Source organism: Arvicola amphibius, chromosome 12 (assembly GCF_903992535.2).
Source record: "Arvicola amphibius chromosome 12, mArvAmp1.2, whole genome shotgun sequence".
Taxonomy (NCBI): domain Eukaryota; kingdom Metazoa; phylum Chordata; class Mammalia; order Rodentia; family Cricetidae; genus Arvicola; species Arvicola amphibius.
The window spans coordinates 92,247,096-92,264,131 of NC_052058.2; the positions used below are offsets into that span (position 1 = coordinate 92,247,096).

The 17,036-nt window shown below is 44.9% G+C and overlaps 1 protein-coding gene across 4 annotated transcripts in view; it reads left to right on the forward strand.

Moving 5' to 3' along the window:
- Positions 1-16,159, forward strand: part of Zranb3 (zinc finger RANBP2-type containing 3) — a 161,311-nt gene extending 145,152 nt beyond the window's left edge. For all 4 annotated transcript variants that reach the window (XM_038350128.1, XM_038350130.1, XM_038350129.1 and 1 more), the window contains 7 exons: positions 763-854; positions 2,291-2,392; positions 3,598-3,740; positions 10,137-10,247; positions 11,055-11,439; positions 15,083-15,214; positions 15,509-16,159. In XM_038350128.1, coding sequence (XP_038206056.1) covers positions 763-854; positions 2,291-2,392; positions 3,598-3,740; positions 10,137-10,247; positions 11,055-11,439; positions 15,083-15,214; positions 15,509-15,607 — 1,064 coding nt within the window. In that variant the 3' untranslated portion in view covers positions 15,608-16,159. The remainder of the gene's footprint in view (positions 1-762; positions 855-2,290; positions 2,393-3,597; positions 3,741-10,136; positions 10,248-11,054; positions 11,440-15,082; positions 15,215-15,508) is intronic.
- Positions 16,160-17,036: the final 877 nt, after the last annotated feature.

Genomic DNA, 17,036 nt, shown 5'->3' on the forward strand with positions numbered 1-17,036 from the left:
CGGGCATGCTAGACAAATACTCTACTCCTGAACTGCAGCCTCAGCCCCTTCAGCTCTAATTTTCATGTAGACTTGCCTCCACAAGTTTTGTCTCTCCTGAAGAATTCTGGGTAATGGGGCCAACCCAGGCACATCGGTGGCACTCAACAGGGCTGTCCTGATGCTCATAATCAAATGGGGACTATTTGGTCCCAGCTGCAGTATGCTCAGCAAAGGGGAGAAATTCTAAAACCCTTCAAGTCCGGTAAGGATTTCTGGTGTTAGGGAAAGGTCCCTCTGACACACTCATATCTTCTCAAATGATTCTGGATCTGTTACTTCTTGTTCAATCATTAGCAAAGAAGGCCGTTTCCAAATACGCCAATGCTCTTAAAAGAACTGCCTTGAAAGTTTAATTTCAAGCCTAGATGAGCTTATTGAATGTGTTAGTTTTTAGATATAGCTATTTCGTTGCTCTAACCTGCACAACAGCGAAGTAAGCTGCTTTTTGAAGATCTGTTTATAGTTTATTTATCTGTCTGAACATGTGTATGCCCATGTGTATGTGGATACCCAGAGAAGCCAGAAGAGGGCATCAGATCCCCTGAAGCTGGAATTACAGGTAGTTGTGAGCCACCCAAATGGGTGCTGGGCATCAAACTACAGTCTTTGAAAGAACAGCAGATGTTTATAACTGCTGAGCCATCTCTCCAGACCCCAAGTATGCTATTTTAGACAGAGAGTAGACAGGCTCTTCAGATTCTGTTTTGTTTTCTTCATTAGAGCAAAAGAATGATTTGGGCACCCTGCCGGTGTGTGAGACCTTTATGTTTTGTGCCAGTAAAAACACAGACCGGATCCACCTCTATACCCAGGTAAGTGTCACGCAGATTCTATATCTCAGAATATAAAGCCAGACTTCCTTTCTTCACTTTTCAGTGGAGATCCTAACAGTGAGACAGGCACCCAGTTTTCTGCCTGCATATGACTTGTCATTAAATTCTTGTGAAATCTCAAGACAATGAGATGTCAAAGCAGAGTCATTAAGACTTCAGGGAAAGAGACCTCGATTGCAGTGTTACCATTTAGCATGATCCTGAACATATGGGCTGATCTCTGCTTCCATTTCCTCAGCTGTAAAATGTAGGGAGGGTTTGTTGCAAGCTAGAACAAGCTCATCCCCGTAGATCACTCAGCATTTGAAGCAACGTTTGTGGCTGCCTAACACCTCACCCCAATCTCCAACTGCCCCACCCCCACTTCTCACACCCCTACCCCAGCCTCCATGCTGAATGTCAGAGAAAAGGCTTCCTAAAGTGAGCACTCAGACTGCTGCAGTAGCCTTGGCTAGCAAAAGTCACATGTTTTATTCTGAAGACCCCTTTCCATGATGAAAATGTGTTGAAACCCCTAAGAGCTCTTGTTGATATGGATTATATCTGTTGATAGTTACTCCATTCTGAAGCAAAATGAAGATACTTAAAATATTGATGTATTATTAGTTTTAAAATAACTAACATTCATATAAATAACACGTGCTTTTTGTTTGATTGTGGGTTTTTTGGGAGGGGGCTCAAGACAGGGTTTCTCTGTGTCGCCCCAACTGTCCTGGAACTTGCTCTGTAGACCACGCTGTCCTGTAAGACTGTTAAGGAGACTCAATCATAAGGGAGTAAGAGCTCGATGGGCAGATAACACCCCAATATTACTCCTCGGTGCAGTCCCATCTTCCCCTCCAGCCAGGCTGTGGACAGCTGGTCTTCATGCAGCAGCAGTGTAGCATAGCTTTGGAGAAGCGTATTTTAAAATAGGTCTCTAGAATTTCTGTCTCCCTTCCCCTCCTGCCAGTAACAGTGCGCAGATGTGTCAACCACCTGGGAAGGGATGGCGAGATGTTTGTCGGTGCTGCTGTCTGATAGGAGCCATGTCTGTAATATTGTAAAGATCACTTGGGGGTCGGCGGTGCTTGTGTTAATGCCAAGGACGAGCTGTTCTTCTGCATGAGTTTGCAGTTTTTCATCATCTCCATGAGTATTTCCAAGGTTAGGCAGTAGAGAAGTATTTGGGGCAGAAGTACAGCATCCAGGCTGACAACAGAAAGCTCGGGCTGTGTACTGGCAAAGTAAAAGCCTCCCCTCCCACCTCAGCTCTACAGGGGACTCATGTTGGATACACCCTTGTCTAGAATGTGCCTCCTGGTGTATTTTTGAGGAGAATGGTCATGCTACATGATAATTAAGTTTTCTTATGAAGTAGTTCCTAGTACCTGCAGGTTGAATTGCACTAACAGTGTCTCCTCATCTGTTCTCAGGATGGAAAACCGATGAACTGTAATTTCATTCCTTTGGATATAAAGTTAGACCTTTGGGAAGACTTGCCAGCAAGGTTTCAGCTAAAACAGAATCGCTCACGGGTAAGAAGAGTTCTAAATAATACACTTGCATTTGTTTGAAATAAAATTTAGGAATTTTCGAGATTATTTTTAGTTTAATGAAACAAACCTTATAGCTGTTGCAGAGTCAGATTGCAGGCTGCATTTCTATCCATACAGGCAGGGTCTGTTAATTCCACTGGTGCTAAGAATAAATGTGACATCTGTTTCCTTGGTGAGTGATCACACCTGCACGGCTGCTGAGGACAGAATCATCCTCACATCTTTTCACTCTCGTTCATCGGATTAGCGGCTGTGACACATTTGTCACACGTCTTGTCTTCTAAGGTTAAATTCTAACAATGGCACATGCCAAGAGCCAGGATAATGCCACACTGTGACTCTGGACTCATTGTCAGAGTGACCTCTGTGCTGCAGCAGCAGGTCAGCCAGCTGCCAGGGAGACCGTAGCCTCCATCGTACGCCGCCATTTGTATTTACAAGAACGTAGCAGAGGTTTTGTCCCTTGTTTTTGCTTTTACTACCCTGTTTGTGGAAATGAAGCAGTACCTGGCGGTCAGCTGCACCCCTCTTATAGGAAGAGGTAGCAGTGAACTGTTTTCTTTAGCATCACTAAATACTGATGCTCAGATTCAGATAGATGCTAGATTAGCTAGATTGGAGAGATGCATTAGATACATGGATATATGATTGATAGAGATGCATAGATAGTAAGATGGGTGGGTGGGTGGATGGATGGATGGAGAGATGGAGAGATAGACAGATACATAATAAAGCCAAAGCTATTGAACCAGTTGTCCATAACTGACTGATAAAGAACAATTGTGATAACCTCAGTTTATTGCTGGCTTTTGTCCTTTGGTGTCTGAGGCATCTAACATAGTGATCATGGGGATTTGCACCATCCCCTGCGGCCCCTGCAGGATCTGCCTCCCTAAGGCTAGCTTTTCCAGGGCTGCTTCAGGGATCTATACTTCTACCCTGTTTTGGTCTCTGTGAGCACTTCTCACTGTTTGTTCAGATCATATGCTGACTGCCTTTAGGGACTCTGGATTGAACTTGCCATAGGCAATTTATAACATGAAAGTAGTGTCAAGTTGGAGAAAGACAAGCTGTAGGACTCATCTTGTTTGAGGGTGCTGTAAGACATCGGTTCTGTCACGTGAGAACGACTTTCAGAGGAAGGCGCGTGGAGAGTGGCACCCTCTTCACTTCTCTTCCGCCAGATTCTGAGGCTTGTCCGAGAGTGGGATAGCCTGACAGCCATGAAGCAGAAGATGATCAGGAAAAGTGGGCAGCTGTTCTGCAGCCCAGTCCTGGCCTTGGAAGAGATCACAAAGCAGCAGGCCAAAGAAAACAGTACTAAAAGGTAAGTGTGCTCTTCCTTCGCATCTTGTGGTGGATTGCTGTCATTACAAGCCCTGCATTCCTTCATAGCAATGAGTAAGCCAGTTGTGGGGTACACACTTGTAATTGCACCCCTTAGGAGGTGGAGGCATGCAGATCAGGGATTCAAGGTCATTCTCAGCTATATGGGGAGTTCAAGGGTAGTCTGGGTAACAAGAAACCTTGTTTTAAGAGAGGGAGGGAGGGAGAAAGAATTACACTTAAAATGATAGTTATATCATTTCATAGCAACATAGTTATGTATATGGCGAATTCTGTCAGATCTGCTGGGAGACATCACATTGTCTGGATTTTACTTACCAGGAATCCTGCTCATTAACAGAGGCCAGAGACAGGGGTTGGTGCACCTGTGATACAACAGAGAGACTTTTACCCTCAGAGTGCAGAGCACGCCCTGGGGCTCTTAATCTGCCTTGCAGCGGGGGCCTGGTTCCATTGTAACACACCACCGTGTTCCCAGACTGGAAAATAAGTGTCAGCTCCATGGTTGGAAAATAAAGATTAACAGTGACACATTTTTAGTGTCACCTGCCGTCTTCACCAAAAGTCTGTTTCTACTCCCTGTGTGACATTGTAAACATCCGTGTCTCTGTGATCAGAAACCCTGCTTCTCCTAGCAAGGAATAGAGTGCCAGGAGAGGTTGCCAGCGTCTCTGTACAGAGTGACAGTCCTGCCTGATACACCTTCCTCCATCAGTCTACATTTGCGCTAGTAAATAAGGGGCTGGAAGGATGCAGAGGACCTGGGTTTGGTTCCCAGCACCACCACAGCTTACAACCATCTGTAACTCCAGCTCAAGGAGATCTGGTTCCCTCCTCTGGCTTCCATAGGCACCCCATTTCCAAAAGTGGAAAATGACTGCCCTAAGGGTCAGTTTTCCTAGGTGTCGAAACGTCTGAGGACATTTAGGTTATCACACTGCAGAACATACCTAGAGGCCAGCTCAGTTAAGCAGTCGGCCAGGTGCACAGGAGAATGAAGAGAGCTGTCCACGGGTCATTTAGGCACCTTGTGACTGGTCAGAGAGAGGGAAGTCTTTCAGGGAAACCTTTGTAGCCGCAGAGGGCAACAGCTCAGCACTGGCTTCCTGTGGGAGCCTCGGTGAGTGGCTGTGGCAGGAGGAAGGGTGTGTCCACAGAGCAGGTGTGGAAGACCAAGTGAGTGGCAGAGCACCACCTGAGGCTGCCTTAGACTCCACTCCCTTTCCCTTGTCACCCTACCTGATTATTTTTAGAGAAATTAACCAAGAGCCTCTTAGAAACCCTCAGCCCAGTGGGCATGAAGGGGGCAGCTTCACCCTTCATGCCCAGGGAGGACTCATTTCTTTAAAATATTAAATGTCAGGCTGGAGACATGGCTTGGTGTGTAAATCACCTGTATGAGGAACGAAGTTCATATCCCCAGGATTCATATATATAAGCTGAGTCAACCCAGCAGTCAGTCAGGACACAGAGACAGGGATCCTTTGAGCAAGTTGACTAGCTAGACTAGCCAAGTTATTGAACTCCAGATTTAGCAACAGTCCCTGCTTTGGTAAAGTGGAAAGCGATCCAGCAAAAGACAGCTGAGATCAACCCTTGGCCTCTGTGTGCATATGCATCTCCATGCACCCACAGAGACAGAAACACACACACACACACACACACACACACAGAGAGAGAGAGAGAGAGAGAGAGAGAGAGAGATAAAGAGAGAAAGACTAAATGTCTCAAGAAGAGCAATAACAAAAGAGACATAGACGTGAAATTTTGGGATTCCCAAAATATTGATTAGATCCCCTCGAGATTATGCCCCAGCAAACACCAAACAGCCCCAGCAGTTATAGGCCTTATCCAACCTGGGGTTGCAGCTAGCTTCCAGGTAACTCAGTCTAGGATGATGGAAAATGACCAAGAGCAGCAACCACTGCGATGTTTCCTGAGTGAGTTCCGCTTCTCAAAGACCAGGCCTGATTTAGTGGCAGTCGTACTACGTTAGGTCCTCTACCAGCAGGTCAGCACCTGGGAGTCCAGGATTATAGCCATCATTATGAGCCACTTTCCAAAGCACACACTTCTTTTAAAAATGTCTATCTTGGGGGCTGGAAAGATGGCTCAGAGGTTAAGAACACTGGCTGTTCTTCCAAGAGATCCTGAGTTCAATTCCCAGCAACCTCATGGTGGCTCCCAACCGTCTATAGTGAGATTTGGTGGCCTCTTCTGATGTGTAGTGCACAATCAGATAGAACACTCGTATACATAAAATAAATAAATCTTAAAAAATTTTAAGTTTCTATCTTTTACTAGAATCTTATTCAAAAACTGGTTTTGTGGGTAACAGTCTTCCTTCTCTGTTTGCCAAAATTGAGATTTACCATAATCCTTTTAGGAGCTGTCATATTTCCATGAATGTCTGGAAGCCACAATGAAAAATGAAATATTGGAAACATGACACTAAGTTTTAAAAGGTGTCAATTCCCTTTTTTGGGGTCAATCTTTTTCTTGTAGTTTTCAAAAACTTACGTTTAAACCTTCTCCATGAAAGCAAGTGGTTATTTTCCATTTTTAACTCTGACTAAATGTCTCAGCACCTCTGAAATGACTGGATTAAATATCCGAGCTCTTAACCATTGACAATACTGAGGCCAGGCTTAACATCCCCTACTCTGCAAAGCTAAGGAAGTCTGAGCTCATTTAGAACCCTCAGAAATGTGTTAGCAAATGCTTTTGTCTGGGAATGAAGTGGTTGGAGGGATGGAGGTCAAGAAGGAGACTTGGAAACTAGAAAATCAAGGTAACTCACTATGAATTAACCTGAGTTTTGCTTTAAGAAACAGACATAAGTACAAAAATAAGTAAATAATATTAAATTATATATACATATATGATATCTATATATGTGTGTAGGAGTGTGTGTGTGTATGTGTGTGTGTGTGTGTGTGTGTGTGTTGGGTTTTTTGAGACAGGATTTCTCTGTGTAACAGCACTGACTGTCCTGGAACTAGCTCTTGTAGACGGTCTTTGTTGCAGAAGAGAACAGTCTGTCACACATAAAGCAACCAAGACTGTTGTTTTCTGCTTTTTCAAGACAGGGTCTCATTGTATTCTTTGGCTGTCCTGGAACTCACTACAAAGAACAGGCTGACCTCTAACTCACAGAGATCCACCTGCCTCTGCCTCCTGAGTGCTGGGATTTAAGGTGTGTGGCTCTAAGCCCAGCTCACAGCAGCCAAGACTTTCAACCTAGAGATTCTAGTTCTGGGGACTTAATATATATGTGTGTTTCTGTTTCCATTGTGTGTGTGTGTGTGTGTGTGTGTGTGTGTGTGTGTGTGCGCGCGCGCATATGGAGATGTCAGGAATCATCCTCAATTGCTTTTCCACCTTGTTCATTGAGGCATGTCTCTGAAACCCAGAGCTTACCTATATGGCAAGCCTATGAGGAAGAACTACAGGTGGCCACGCCCATCTGGCAATTGGATGGATTTTTGGGGATCGAAACCCTATTTTTCACACTTGCTATTCAAGCACTTTAACCACTAAGCCATCTCTCTAAATCCTATATATACAGTTCATGTGTAAAAAATACAGTGGAGGGCTGGAGAGATGGCTCAGGGGTTAAGAGCACTGACTGCTCTCCGAGAAGACCCAGGTTCAATTCCCAGCACCCACAGGGCAGCTTAGAATAATCTGTAACTCCAGCTCCAGGAGATTGGATGCCCTTTTCTGATTCCCACACACACCAGGCACACAAGTGGTACACAAACATGTATGCAGGCCAAACAGCTATATACATAAACCAAAGTATTGTAAGAGACCCATGTCCCCCCTAGAGTCTAGAGCATTTTTAAATGTGGTAGGGTAAATGTAAGCTTTCGCCTGACAGCCACTCATCAGTCACTAGGTACACAGGTTATCACACGGTGATAGTGGAGTGGCATGGAACCATTAAAATGAATAGGGAGGGCTGGGCATATATATAGTTCAGTGAGTAAAGAGAACTTGTTTTGCAAGCATGAAGGACAGTGTTCAAATCCCCATCACCCACGTGAAAAAACAAAAAGCTGGGCATGAAGAAATTCATGTGGAATTTAAAATATCTACAATAAGGATAAACTAGCCAAGAAATTGGGTCATGCTAATTAGAAAAAATTAATTGGGTAATTGCATTTCACCTACTTAATTCCCCCTTTACCTTTAATTGAATTACTTTCTTTTTTACTTCCCACACCTAGACCAGGTGTGTTACTGATAGTGCGTGAGAGGGTCTGGCTTCCATATCAAGAGGGCTTTGTTTTGCTAAGACTGGCAAGTTAAGGGGCTGCTGCCTTGGGCGGCAACCTCGAGTTTATAGGACATCCAGTCGAACTCCGGTAACTAAAAGAATCACTTTACGTGAAAGCTGTGTGGTGTTGTAGCTGACAAAGGTGATTTGCTGGGACCTCAAAGATCAGAAGAGGAGGGGCACACCTGGAAAGTGCGTCCAGAGGCAGTTTCCTTAAGGCCGTCAGCCGTGCGTGTATTTGATCATTTCTTACGCCCACATCCACTCCTTTCTTCCCCAGATTTGGAAGTTTGTGTAGTCTGGTTTTCTTGCTACAATAAAATACTCTGATCATAAGTAACTTGGACAGGAAAGAGTCTGTTCAGCTTATACTTCCAAGCCACACTCTGATTAGTGAGGAAAAATGGGTTGAGGTTGGGAACTTGAGGAAGGAACTGAGAAGGAACCATGAGGTTTGCTGCTTCCTAGTTAGCGCTCTGGCTCACTCTGCTAGCTATCTTATACAATGTGGGATCATCTGTCTGGTCAGGAAATGGTACCACCCACAGTGGGCTGGGACCTCTAACACCAGTGAACTGTCAAGACAATCCCCTACAGACATGCCCACAGCTAAACATATCTGGGTAATTCCTCAACTGGGCTTTCCTCTCAGATAATGCTAGACTGTGGCTAGATGACAATTAAAAATTATGAATGAGCCGGGCGGTGGTGGCGCACGCCTTTAATCCCAGCACTCGGGAGGCCGAGGCAGGCGGATCTCTGTGAGTTCGAGGCCAGCCTGGTCTACAAGAGCTAGTTCCAGGACAGGCTCCAAAGCCACAGAGAAACCCTGTCTCGAAAAACCAAAAAAAAAAAAAAAAAAAATTATGAATGACTCCTGACTTTCTTAGAGAAATTAATATTGTGACAACTGATTTGGACAAGATGGGGTTTCCCACATAACAAACAGCAGCCAGAAGGACAAGCACATTTTCAAACGTCACGGTCAGCTAGGAAACATAATTGCGTCTTTCTTTTGCTCCTTTACTTTCACCAGGAGCACGGTGAACATAGTTACAGATACTTCTTGAGAGTATAACTCAGTGCAGAGCACTTGATTAACACGCATGAGGTGGGTTCAGTCAACCATCAAGTTGAGACTGTGTTGGCAATCCATTATGAGCTGGCAAGATGGCTCAGTGGGTAAAAGGCATTTGCAACCGAATCTGAGTTCAATCCCTAGAGCCCACATGTTAGAAAGAGAAAATAAACCTGACTTGTAACAGAGAGAAAGAGGTCATTTTAAAAAAGATTTAAGGCTCTATAGAGCTGGCTCAGCAGTTAAGAATACTTGCTACTTACCGAGGATCTGGGCTTGCTTTCCAGCACCCACATTAGACAGCTCACAACTGCTTATCACTCCATTTCCAGGGGGGGATATGATGCTCTCTTCTGGCCTCTGTAGGAACTGCATGCACTCTGTGTGTGTGTGTGTGTGTGTGTGTGTGTGTGTGTGTGTGTGTGTTTGTGCGCGCGCGCACATGAACATACATACACACATCATTTTACAATTGTAAGGATTTTCTAAAAATACAGAAAATAACTAAGCAAGGTGCTGTACATTTTTAATCCCAGCACTTCAGAAGCGGGGCAAGCAGATCTCTGTGAGTTCAAAGCCAGCTTGGTCCATCTAGGGAGTTGCAGGCCACCTAGGACCACTGCATAGTGGGACTCAAAACAGAAAAGAGTATAGAAACTCTTTTTATGTTCTGTTACTCTGAGTTAACTGCACATAATAACTGTGTGTTAACTGTGATGTTTTAATTCACATATATAATGCAGACAATGCATTTTGTTCAGACTCACCCCCATCACCCTCTCTTGTTCCCTTACCTCTCCTGATGACCTCTTCCTTTTCCCAACTAGTCTGTCTTCTGTATCCACGCCTTTGTGTGTGTAACCTGTGAGCGTATTCAGGGTTGCTTACAGGAGCATGGCTGAAGACTTAGTTACTAGAGCATGGATACCTCACCAGTGACTACACCCTCAGCAGTGCCTCTCCCTCCCCAGAAACTCCTATATGAGAAAAACATGTTTAACATCTAATTGTTCTAGATATATCACTAAAGAAGATGTTGCCACGGCCTCCATGAATAAAGTGAAAACCGAAGGGGGCCACATCCGTCTGATCACTAAGGAGTCCAGGCCACAGGACCCTTCTGTAAAGTAAGTACCCTATGACACTTCCACCCAGTGAAAAATACTGCTTCAAACTCACACTCCAGTTTCTGTGATAATAGCCCCCGTGGTGTGACCACTTCAGAGGTCACGAAGCAGTGTCAGGATTTATTAGCTTTTTAGGCCTCCTAACGATGCTCCTAGGCCCATGAGCTCATCATCTTAGACATCGGAGATGAGGAATACCCCAGACCAGGAGCCTATGTGACCTGCCCCAGGCCTGGGTAAAGATGCCAGGAGACCTGACCTTAGACCTGAACTCTGTCTGCCAGCATGGCATTGTTCCGGTCATGTCAGCCCAGTATGGCTGGGGCCCTACTCAAGCGAGCGTGTGTCCTGATGTGTTTCACTTGTGATCAACTTGTAGTTTATCTGGAGAAACCTGCTATTTAACAAGTATTCTGCTCTGGCTATGACAGTCCCTTCATCCTGTAAGGCAGAAAAAAAAAAACATAGAATCCATAGTGCCCTGAGGCTGAGAAGGTGTATAGGCCAGCTGAGTGAGGAGCGGCACAGCTCATAGGGTTCTGGAGATTTCACATTAGTCTGGATGAGCATTTCCAGTATATTTCATATGATGTCTGGAAGTGGTTAATGGGGAGGCCCCTCAGCGCATAAAAGAGGCTGCTTGTGTCAAATTAGTTTTTGTGTTATGGTTCTTCTCAAGTTGGCTGGACTATGGGGTACTACTGAACACAGCCATTTCATCTCCTGACTGAATTCCAGGTCGGAATCTTTCTACAGAGCAGTGGCCCAGCTTCCCTACTTACTATACGGTGTTTTGTTCAATTATAGAAAGCTTGACAGAGCCTGTGTCCCATTTCCAAAACCCTGCCCGGCTGATCTCGCTCTTGAGCCATCCCCATCCAAAGGCTACATTCAGGCTGTGGATAAGGAAGGAAGGCCGCTCTGTCTCCGCTGCCAGCATCCCTCCTGCCAGCCTGAGCAAGGGTCCAGCGCCTGGGACTCACGGTTCTGCTCCCTGAAATGTCAGGAGGAATTCTGGATCCGATCTAATAACAGTTACCTGAGAGCCCAGGTGTTTGCAGCAGAACATGGCGTGTGTCAGCTCTGCGGGGTGAATGCACAGGAACTCTTTCTGCGAGTGAGAGATGCCCCTAAAAGTCAGAGGAAGAGTCTTCTAGATGCCACCTGGACTGAAAAGCTCCCACTGGAGCAGGTATGTCCCCGTGGCCTGTTGGGCAGTGGCGCGGTCCGTGGTGAATGCTGACTGACTCTGTCGGTGTTGAACATGTACAGAGGGAGAGAAAATAGCAAACCCACACCATCGCCAGCTTTAGCGCTCACCATGTGGCTCTCCACTTGCATCTGTTTCTCGCTTCCTTCAGTCAGCTCTTCATTATACATCCCATGGGCAGTGACTACCACCCGCCCCCCTTCTCTCCCTCTGTTCGCTCCCTCCTCTTCCTTTCTTCTTCCCTCCTTCTCCTACCCCTTTTCTCTCTCCTTCCTGTCTCTCTTACCCTGCCTCGCCCTCATTCTCTTCCCTCCCTCTTCCTCCCTGTCTCTTCTCTCAGCTCTTCCTGTGTAAAAACATAATCACAGTACAAATGACTACAGCCAACAAAATTAGAAGTTGTCAATTATAGTAAGTGCATGTTTGCTTTTCAAGATTGTCTCATTTATTTTGTTCAAATTAGGATCAAAATACATCTTTGTTTTGGTTATCATGCCATTTATACTTTGTTTAGTCTCTGGCATCCCCTCCCTTTTTCGTGCTGTTGATTGAGGAAAGAAACGGTCATTTCCTGTAGAGTTCCCTTCACTCTGTGTGTCTCACTGTGTCCACATGATGTCCCGACTTGTTTGCCTGAGTAGTGGCTCTATGGTCTAGGGTGTGCTTGGACTATGATTCTGTCTTAAGGGTTAAGTATGGTGCATGGCTGCAAACACAGACACTGAGCTACTTCCAATATGTTCATATCTTAGGCCCAGGCCTAAGAGGGTAACTCCAAAATGCAGCTTATAATGAAAAGGCTGTGTGTGTGGTCCATTGCAAAATACAATTTTAGTAAAAACTTTTGGCCAGTTACCCTGCCTAGCGCACTCCTCAGTATTCACTTAGCACAATCAGATGTCTGATCTTTAAAAAAAACTATTCTAAAATTCCAACTAAAGGAAAATGTCTCATTTTGTGGTATGCTTAGTCAAAAAAGGGTCACTCAAGCAATCCCTGCCCACTAAGATATTAGATGAATTCCTGTCAACTAAATAAATTATATCTTTTTAACCAGGTGTGGTATCACACACCTTTAATCCCGACACTTACTTGGGAAAGAGAGGCAGGAGGATCTCGGCAAATTCAAGGCCAGCCTGGTCCACAGAATGAGTTCCAGGACAGCCAGGGCTCCATAGTGAGACCTTGACTAAAATTAATTAATTAAAAAACAAATATATTTTAATTGAATTTACCTGATACATTATGATAGAATTAGCTAACATTTGTTTCTAAATGATGATTTAATGTATCTGTGGGATCTCGAGAAATACACTATTTCTTTAACAATATTCCTGAGATATCCCTTGGTCTAACTGCACCCCTCAGCCAAGCTCCGCAATGCCTGCTGCCTGGGCAAGCAGACTCCTGAAGATGTACGTGAGACTCACGGTCATCTTGAAAGTGACCTGTCTAGGAATGTAGCAGCCACTGCTTGTTAGACATTGCGCCCAGGAGTGCTGAGGGAAGAAGCCTCAGCAGGAGGCTCACATTGAACAGGATTCTTTCATGAGGCAAATTCAGCATGATGAGAGCTGGCCCCCAGGGATCTGCTGCGCATTTACCAGAGAAAATAAAGACATCTTCTGGACCATTGAATCTGCCAGTTAAAGATGCTCAGAGAGAAAAAAATTGTCTGCAAAGGGCAGAAGCAAATGGATTCTTTTCTTCTAAGAATATGCCATTTAGAATGACATTTGTCGTTACTTCTAAACCCAATCTGTACCTTCTAACAGAAGGCTGGAAGCTCAGTAAGGAAGAAAGAAAGTCAGGCAGAGACTAACATTAGCAGAACAAAGTTCCCTGCACCAGCTTGCCGCCTGAGAACACTCTGGGGTTGGCGCTACTGGTCAGGTCACTGGTCCACACCAGAGACCTACATGCTTTCTCTAAGGTGCCTTACAGATATCCAGCTTGGCCAGCACCATCTACTAAAACGGTTGTCTTTTTTCCAGGGTCCATGTTTGATGCCTGTCTTAGTTAGGGTTTTATTGCTCTGAAGAGACACCATGACCACAGCGACTCTTATAAAGGAAAACATTTATTTGGGGCTGACTTACATACAGTTCAGAGGTTTAGTCCATTATCCTCATGGGAGGAAACATGGTACTAGAGAAGAAGCCGAGAGTCCTACCTCTATCTTGATCCGCAGGCAGGGAAAAAGAGACTGTGAGCCACACTAGGCTTAGTTTGAACATATGAGACCTCAAAGCCTGGCCCCAAAGTGACACACTTCCTCCAACAAGACTACACCTACTCCAAAAAGCCACACCTCCTAATACTGCTACTCTATAGGCTAAGCATTCAAACACATGAGTCTATAGGTGTCATTCCTAGTCAAACCATCACAGCACCTTCATCAAAAATTAGGGGTCCAAGCCAGCCGGTGGTGGTGCACACCTTTAATCCCAGCCCTCAGGAGGCAGAGGCAGGCGGATCTCTGAGAGTTCTAGGCCAGCCTGGTCTACAGAGTGAGTTCCAGGACAGCCAGAGCTTTTACACAGAGAAACCCTGTCTCAAAAAAAAAAAAAAAATGAGGTGTCTATGATTGTAGGGTCTGTTTCTGGGCCTCTGTTGTGTTCCATTGGTCTGTGTGTCTTTTTTTCGTGCCAGCAGTAGACTGCCTTTGTCACTTTGAGGTCAGGAATATGATGGCTCTGGCTGTGTTTCTTTCTGCTTTAGGGTAGATGTAATCATGGGTTCCTATGGCCAGCATTCATAAAATTAATTGTAATAACTTTCTTATCTAAGACTAAAAAAATAAAAACCATCTTGCATGCTAATCTCTGATGTTTAAACAGTTGCAGTACCCTATGTAAGGTACAGAAGTTTTGTGGAGATTTCGTGCCATGCCAGTCCATGGAACCTGGGAACTTGTCTGGTAAATAACAAAAGTTCTGGCCAGAGCTGATGCAACTCAGTTAGTAGAGAGCTTGTTGCGAGCACACAGAAACCTGGGTTCCATGCCCAGCACTACATAAACCCAGCATGATGCTGTAGGCTCTAATCCCAGCACTTGAAGGTGGAAGAGGAGGGTAAAGAGTTCAAGGTCATCTTTGGCTACATGATTAGTTTGATCCCAACCTGGGATACAAAAGATGTTTCCTAGAAAATAAGACCAAACAAAACATTGTGGATAGTAGTGTTAACCTGCCGTTGATACAGGAACAAATACATTTAGGTCAATAATGAATGGTTATTTAGTTATTAATATTGAGAAGCTTTTAATTTCCAATCTGTTCTTATTTTCTCACTTTTGGCTTCATAAATATATAAAGCAACTAAAAGGGTAAAAAAACAACCAATTTCCCCCCAATCTGTCAGGAGCCTTGGTATCTTGTATTTGGTTATAAGATTTCTCAAATATGTTAGGTTATATGGGGGAAAACCTCCTTTAGAAACATTTTATTGCTTTCAAATTGCTAACCTCAGGTTTTATGGGTTTTTTTAAACTCACAACAATAGCTATAAAAGGCATCCTGATGTGTTTCTCCCTGTGCTTTGCTGTATAAAGGGACTGCACAGTGCACAGCCACAGTTCCCATAGCAAGTCTGGAGACCTGCTGATTATATGTTCTTCCTGCAGCTAAATGAAATGCTAAGAAACCCAGGAGAAGGCCACTTCTGGCAGGTGGATCACATCAAGGCAGTGTATGAGGGAGGGGGACAGTGCTCCCTGGACAACCTGCAGACTCTCTGCACCGTGTGCCACAAGGAGGTCAGTGACAATCACACATGTGGGCTAGTCCAGGCAGCCCTGGGGGAACTTGTGCACACTGGTGGGCAAGGCTGGGCAAGCGTGCAGCCCATCTGGGGACGGATGTGTGGTACTTCCTGACATTGGCTCTGTGGAAGTCACAGTCACAGGTGTGGGACGGCTGCTACCTCTGCATTCATTCTGAGGATGTGCCTCAGTGGGCAGCGGCACTCACTCAACACTCATGGCTCTCAGGCCACGCGCCACTGCAGCACAGTCTCCCCTAACCTAAACCTTGCGTTTGCTGACTTCTAGAGAACTGCCCAGCAAGCCAAAGAAAGAGGTCAGGCGAGACGACGCTCCCTGGCAATGAAGCACGGGTCAGACATCACTCGTTTCCTGGTGAAGAAGTAGCGGAGTAAACAGAGCAAATGGCCTGCAGGTAGATGGGCTGACAAGATGTCTCTTTGTGTTTGTCTAGTATTTTAAGAGTGAAAAGTTTTTAAATATCATCAAGAGCTAGAATTTAGACTTTGTGCTAGTACTCTCAAAATTAAGCAGCTAGCAGAAACAGGAGTGATGGGAGGCGTTTCTGTGGTCTGCGGACTTCATGTAGGTTGTCAATCATGTTTTGGGAAGACTTTGTTCAGCTTTTGTTTCCCCTTATACACCCTCATCGCTGCCTTGTGCATGTAATATGTGATAAATATATTCCCAATACCTGCCAGTTGCTTCTTGGTTAGTATTAGTTCTGGATTATGGGGTATAAATGGAAATTCCAGAAAAATCAGGGACATTTTGGAAGAAAGCCATCATTACTATGGAATTCTGGACCGGACATGGCTAGCCTGCCTCCTGGAAAAGAGCTTCCAAAACAGGCTTGTGTGTGTTTGGGAGGTTGCCTTCTTCTGCACCAGCCATCTTTCTTGAAAAGATAATTTTGTAAATAAACTAATTTTGACAATGGCTTCTGTGTAGACTTTGTATGCTCTGGGCAATCATGGGAACAAAGATAGAACATAAAATATAACGCCACCAAAGTCCTATGGTCTAGTTTTCTGTTTACTTGCGTGTTACTTTTTGCCTTTTGTGTTGTTTTTATGTGTAAAACCAAGCTAATTGTCAAAAGAACCTGTCTCCTGGTCTTCATTGTCTGGTTTTAAAATCCTGGTAGCGTTAGCATCCAGGCACACCTTGGCTCTGCCCCTTGGGAACCTGGGACAATGCATCATGCCCTGCGCCCTGCGTCAGGCCTGCCTGCATGGCAGACAGTACCCTGTCCCTGTAAGAGACAAGTCCTGCCTACTCCCTCTCTCTTCCTTTCTGCCATTTCTCCGAGAGGCAGTTTTCTGTCTCTGTCTCTCTCTTCTTCTGTCTCTTCCCCTCTCTGCATCTCTTTCAGGGGTTTCTCTGTAGCTTTGGAGCCTGTCCTGGAACTAGCTCTGTAGACCGGGCTGGTCTCGAACTCACAGAGATCCACCTGCCTCTGTCTCCCAAGTGCTGGGATAAAAGGCATGTACCACCCCCTCCTGGCAATATTTTGTTTTTAAAATAATCTTGTACTTTTTAAAGATGTTTTAAAAAGTTAAGTGTTTCTGTCCCTGTGTGGAGGTGTGAGTATAGTTTATCTGCCAGACCTGGAGTTGCAGGGAGCTATGAGCCATTCAGCAAGAGTGCTAGAAACTGAACTGATGTCTTCCAGAAGAGCAACAAACACACCTAACCACTGAACCATCTCTCCATTTCTGAATCCTATTTTACGAAGTTTATTTCTGGTACCTCTTTTAAAAAGACGACAAGCCAATCATGGTGGAGCACGTTTTTAATTCCAGAACCCAGGAGG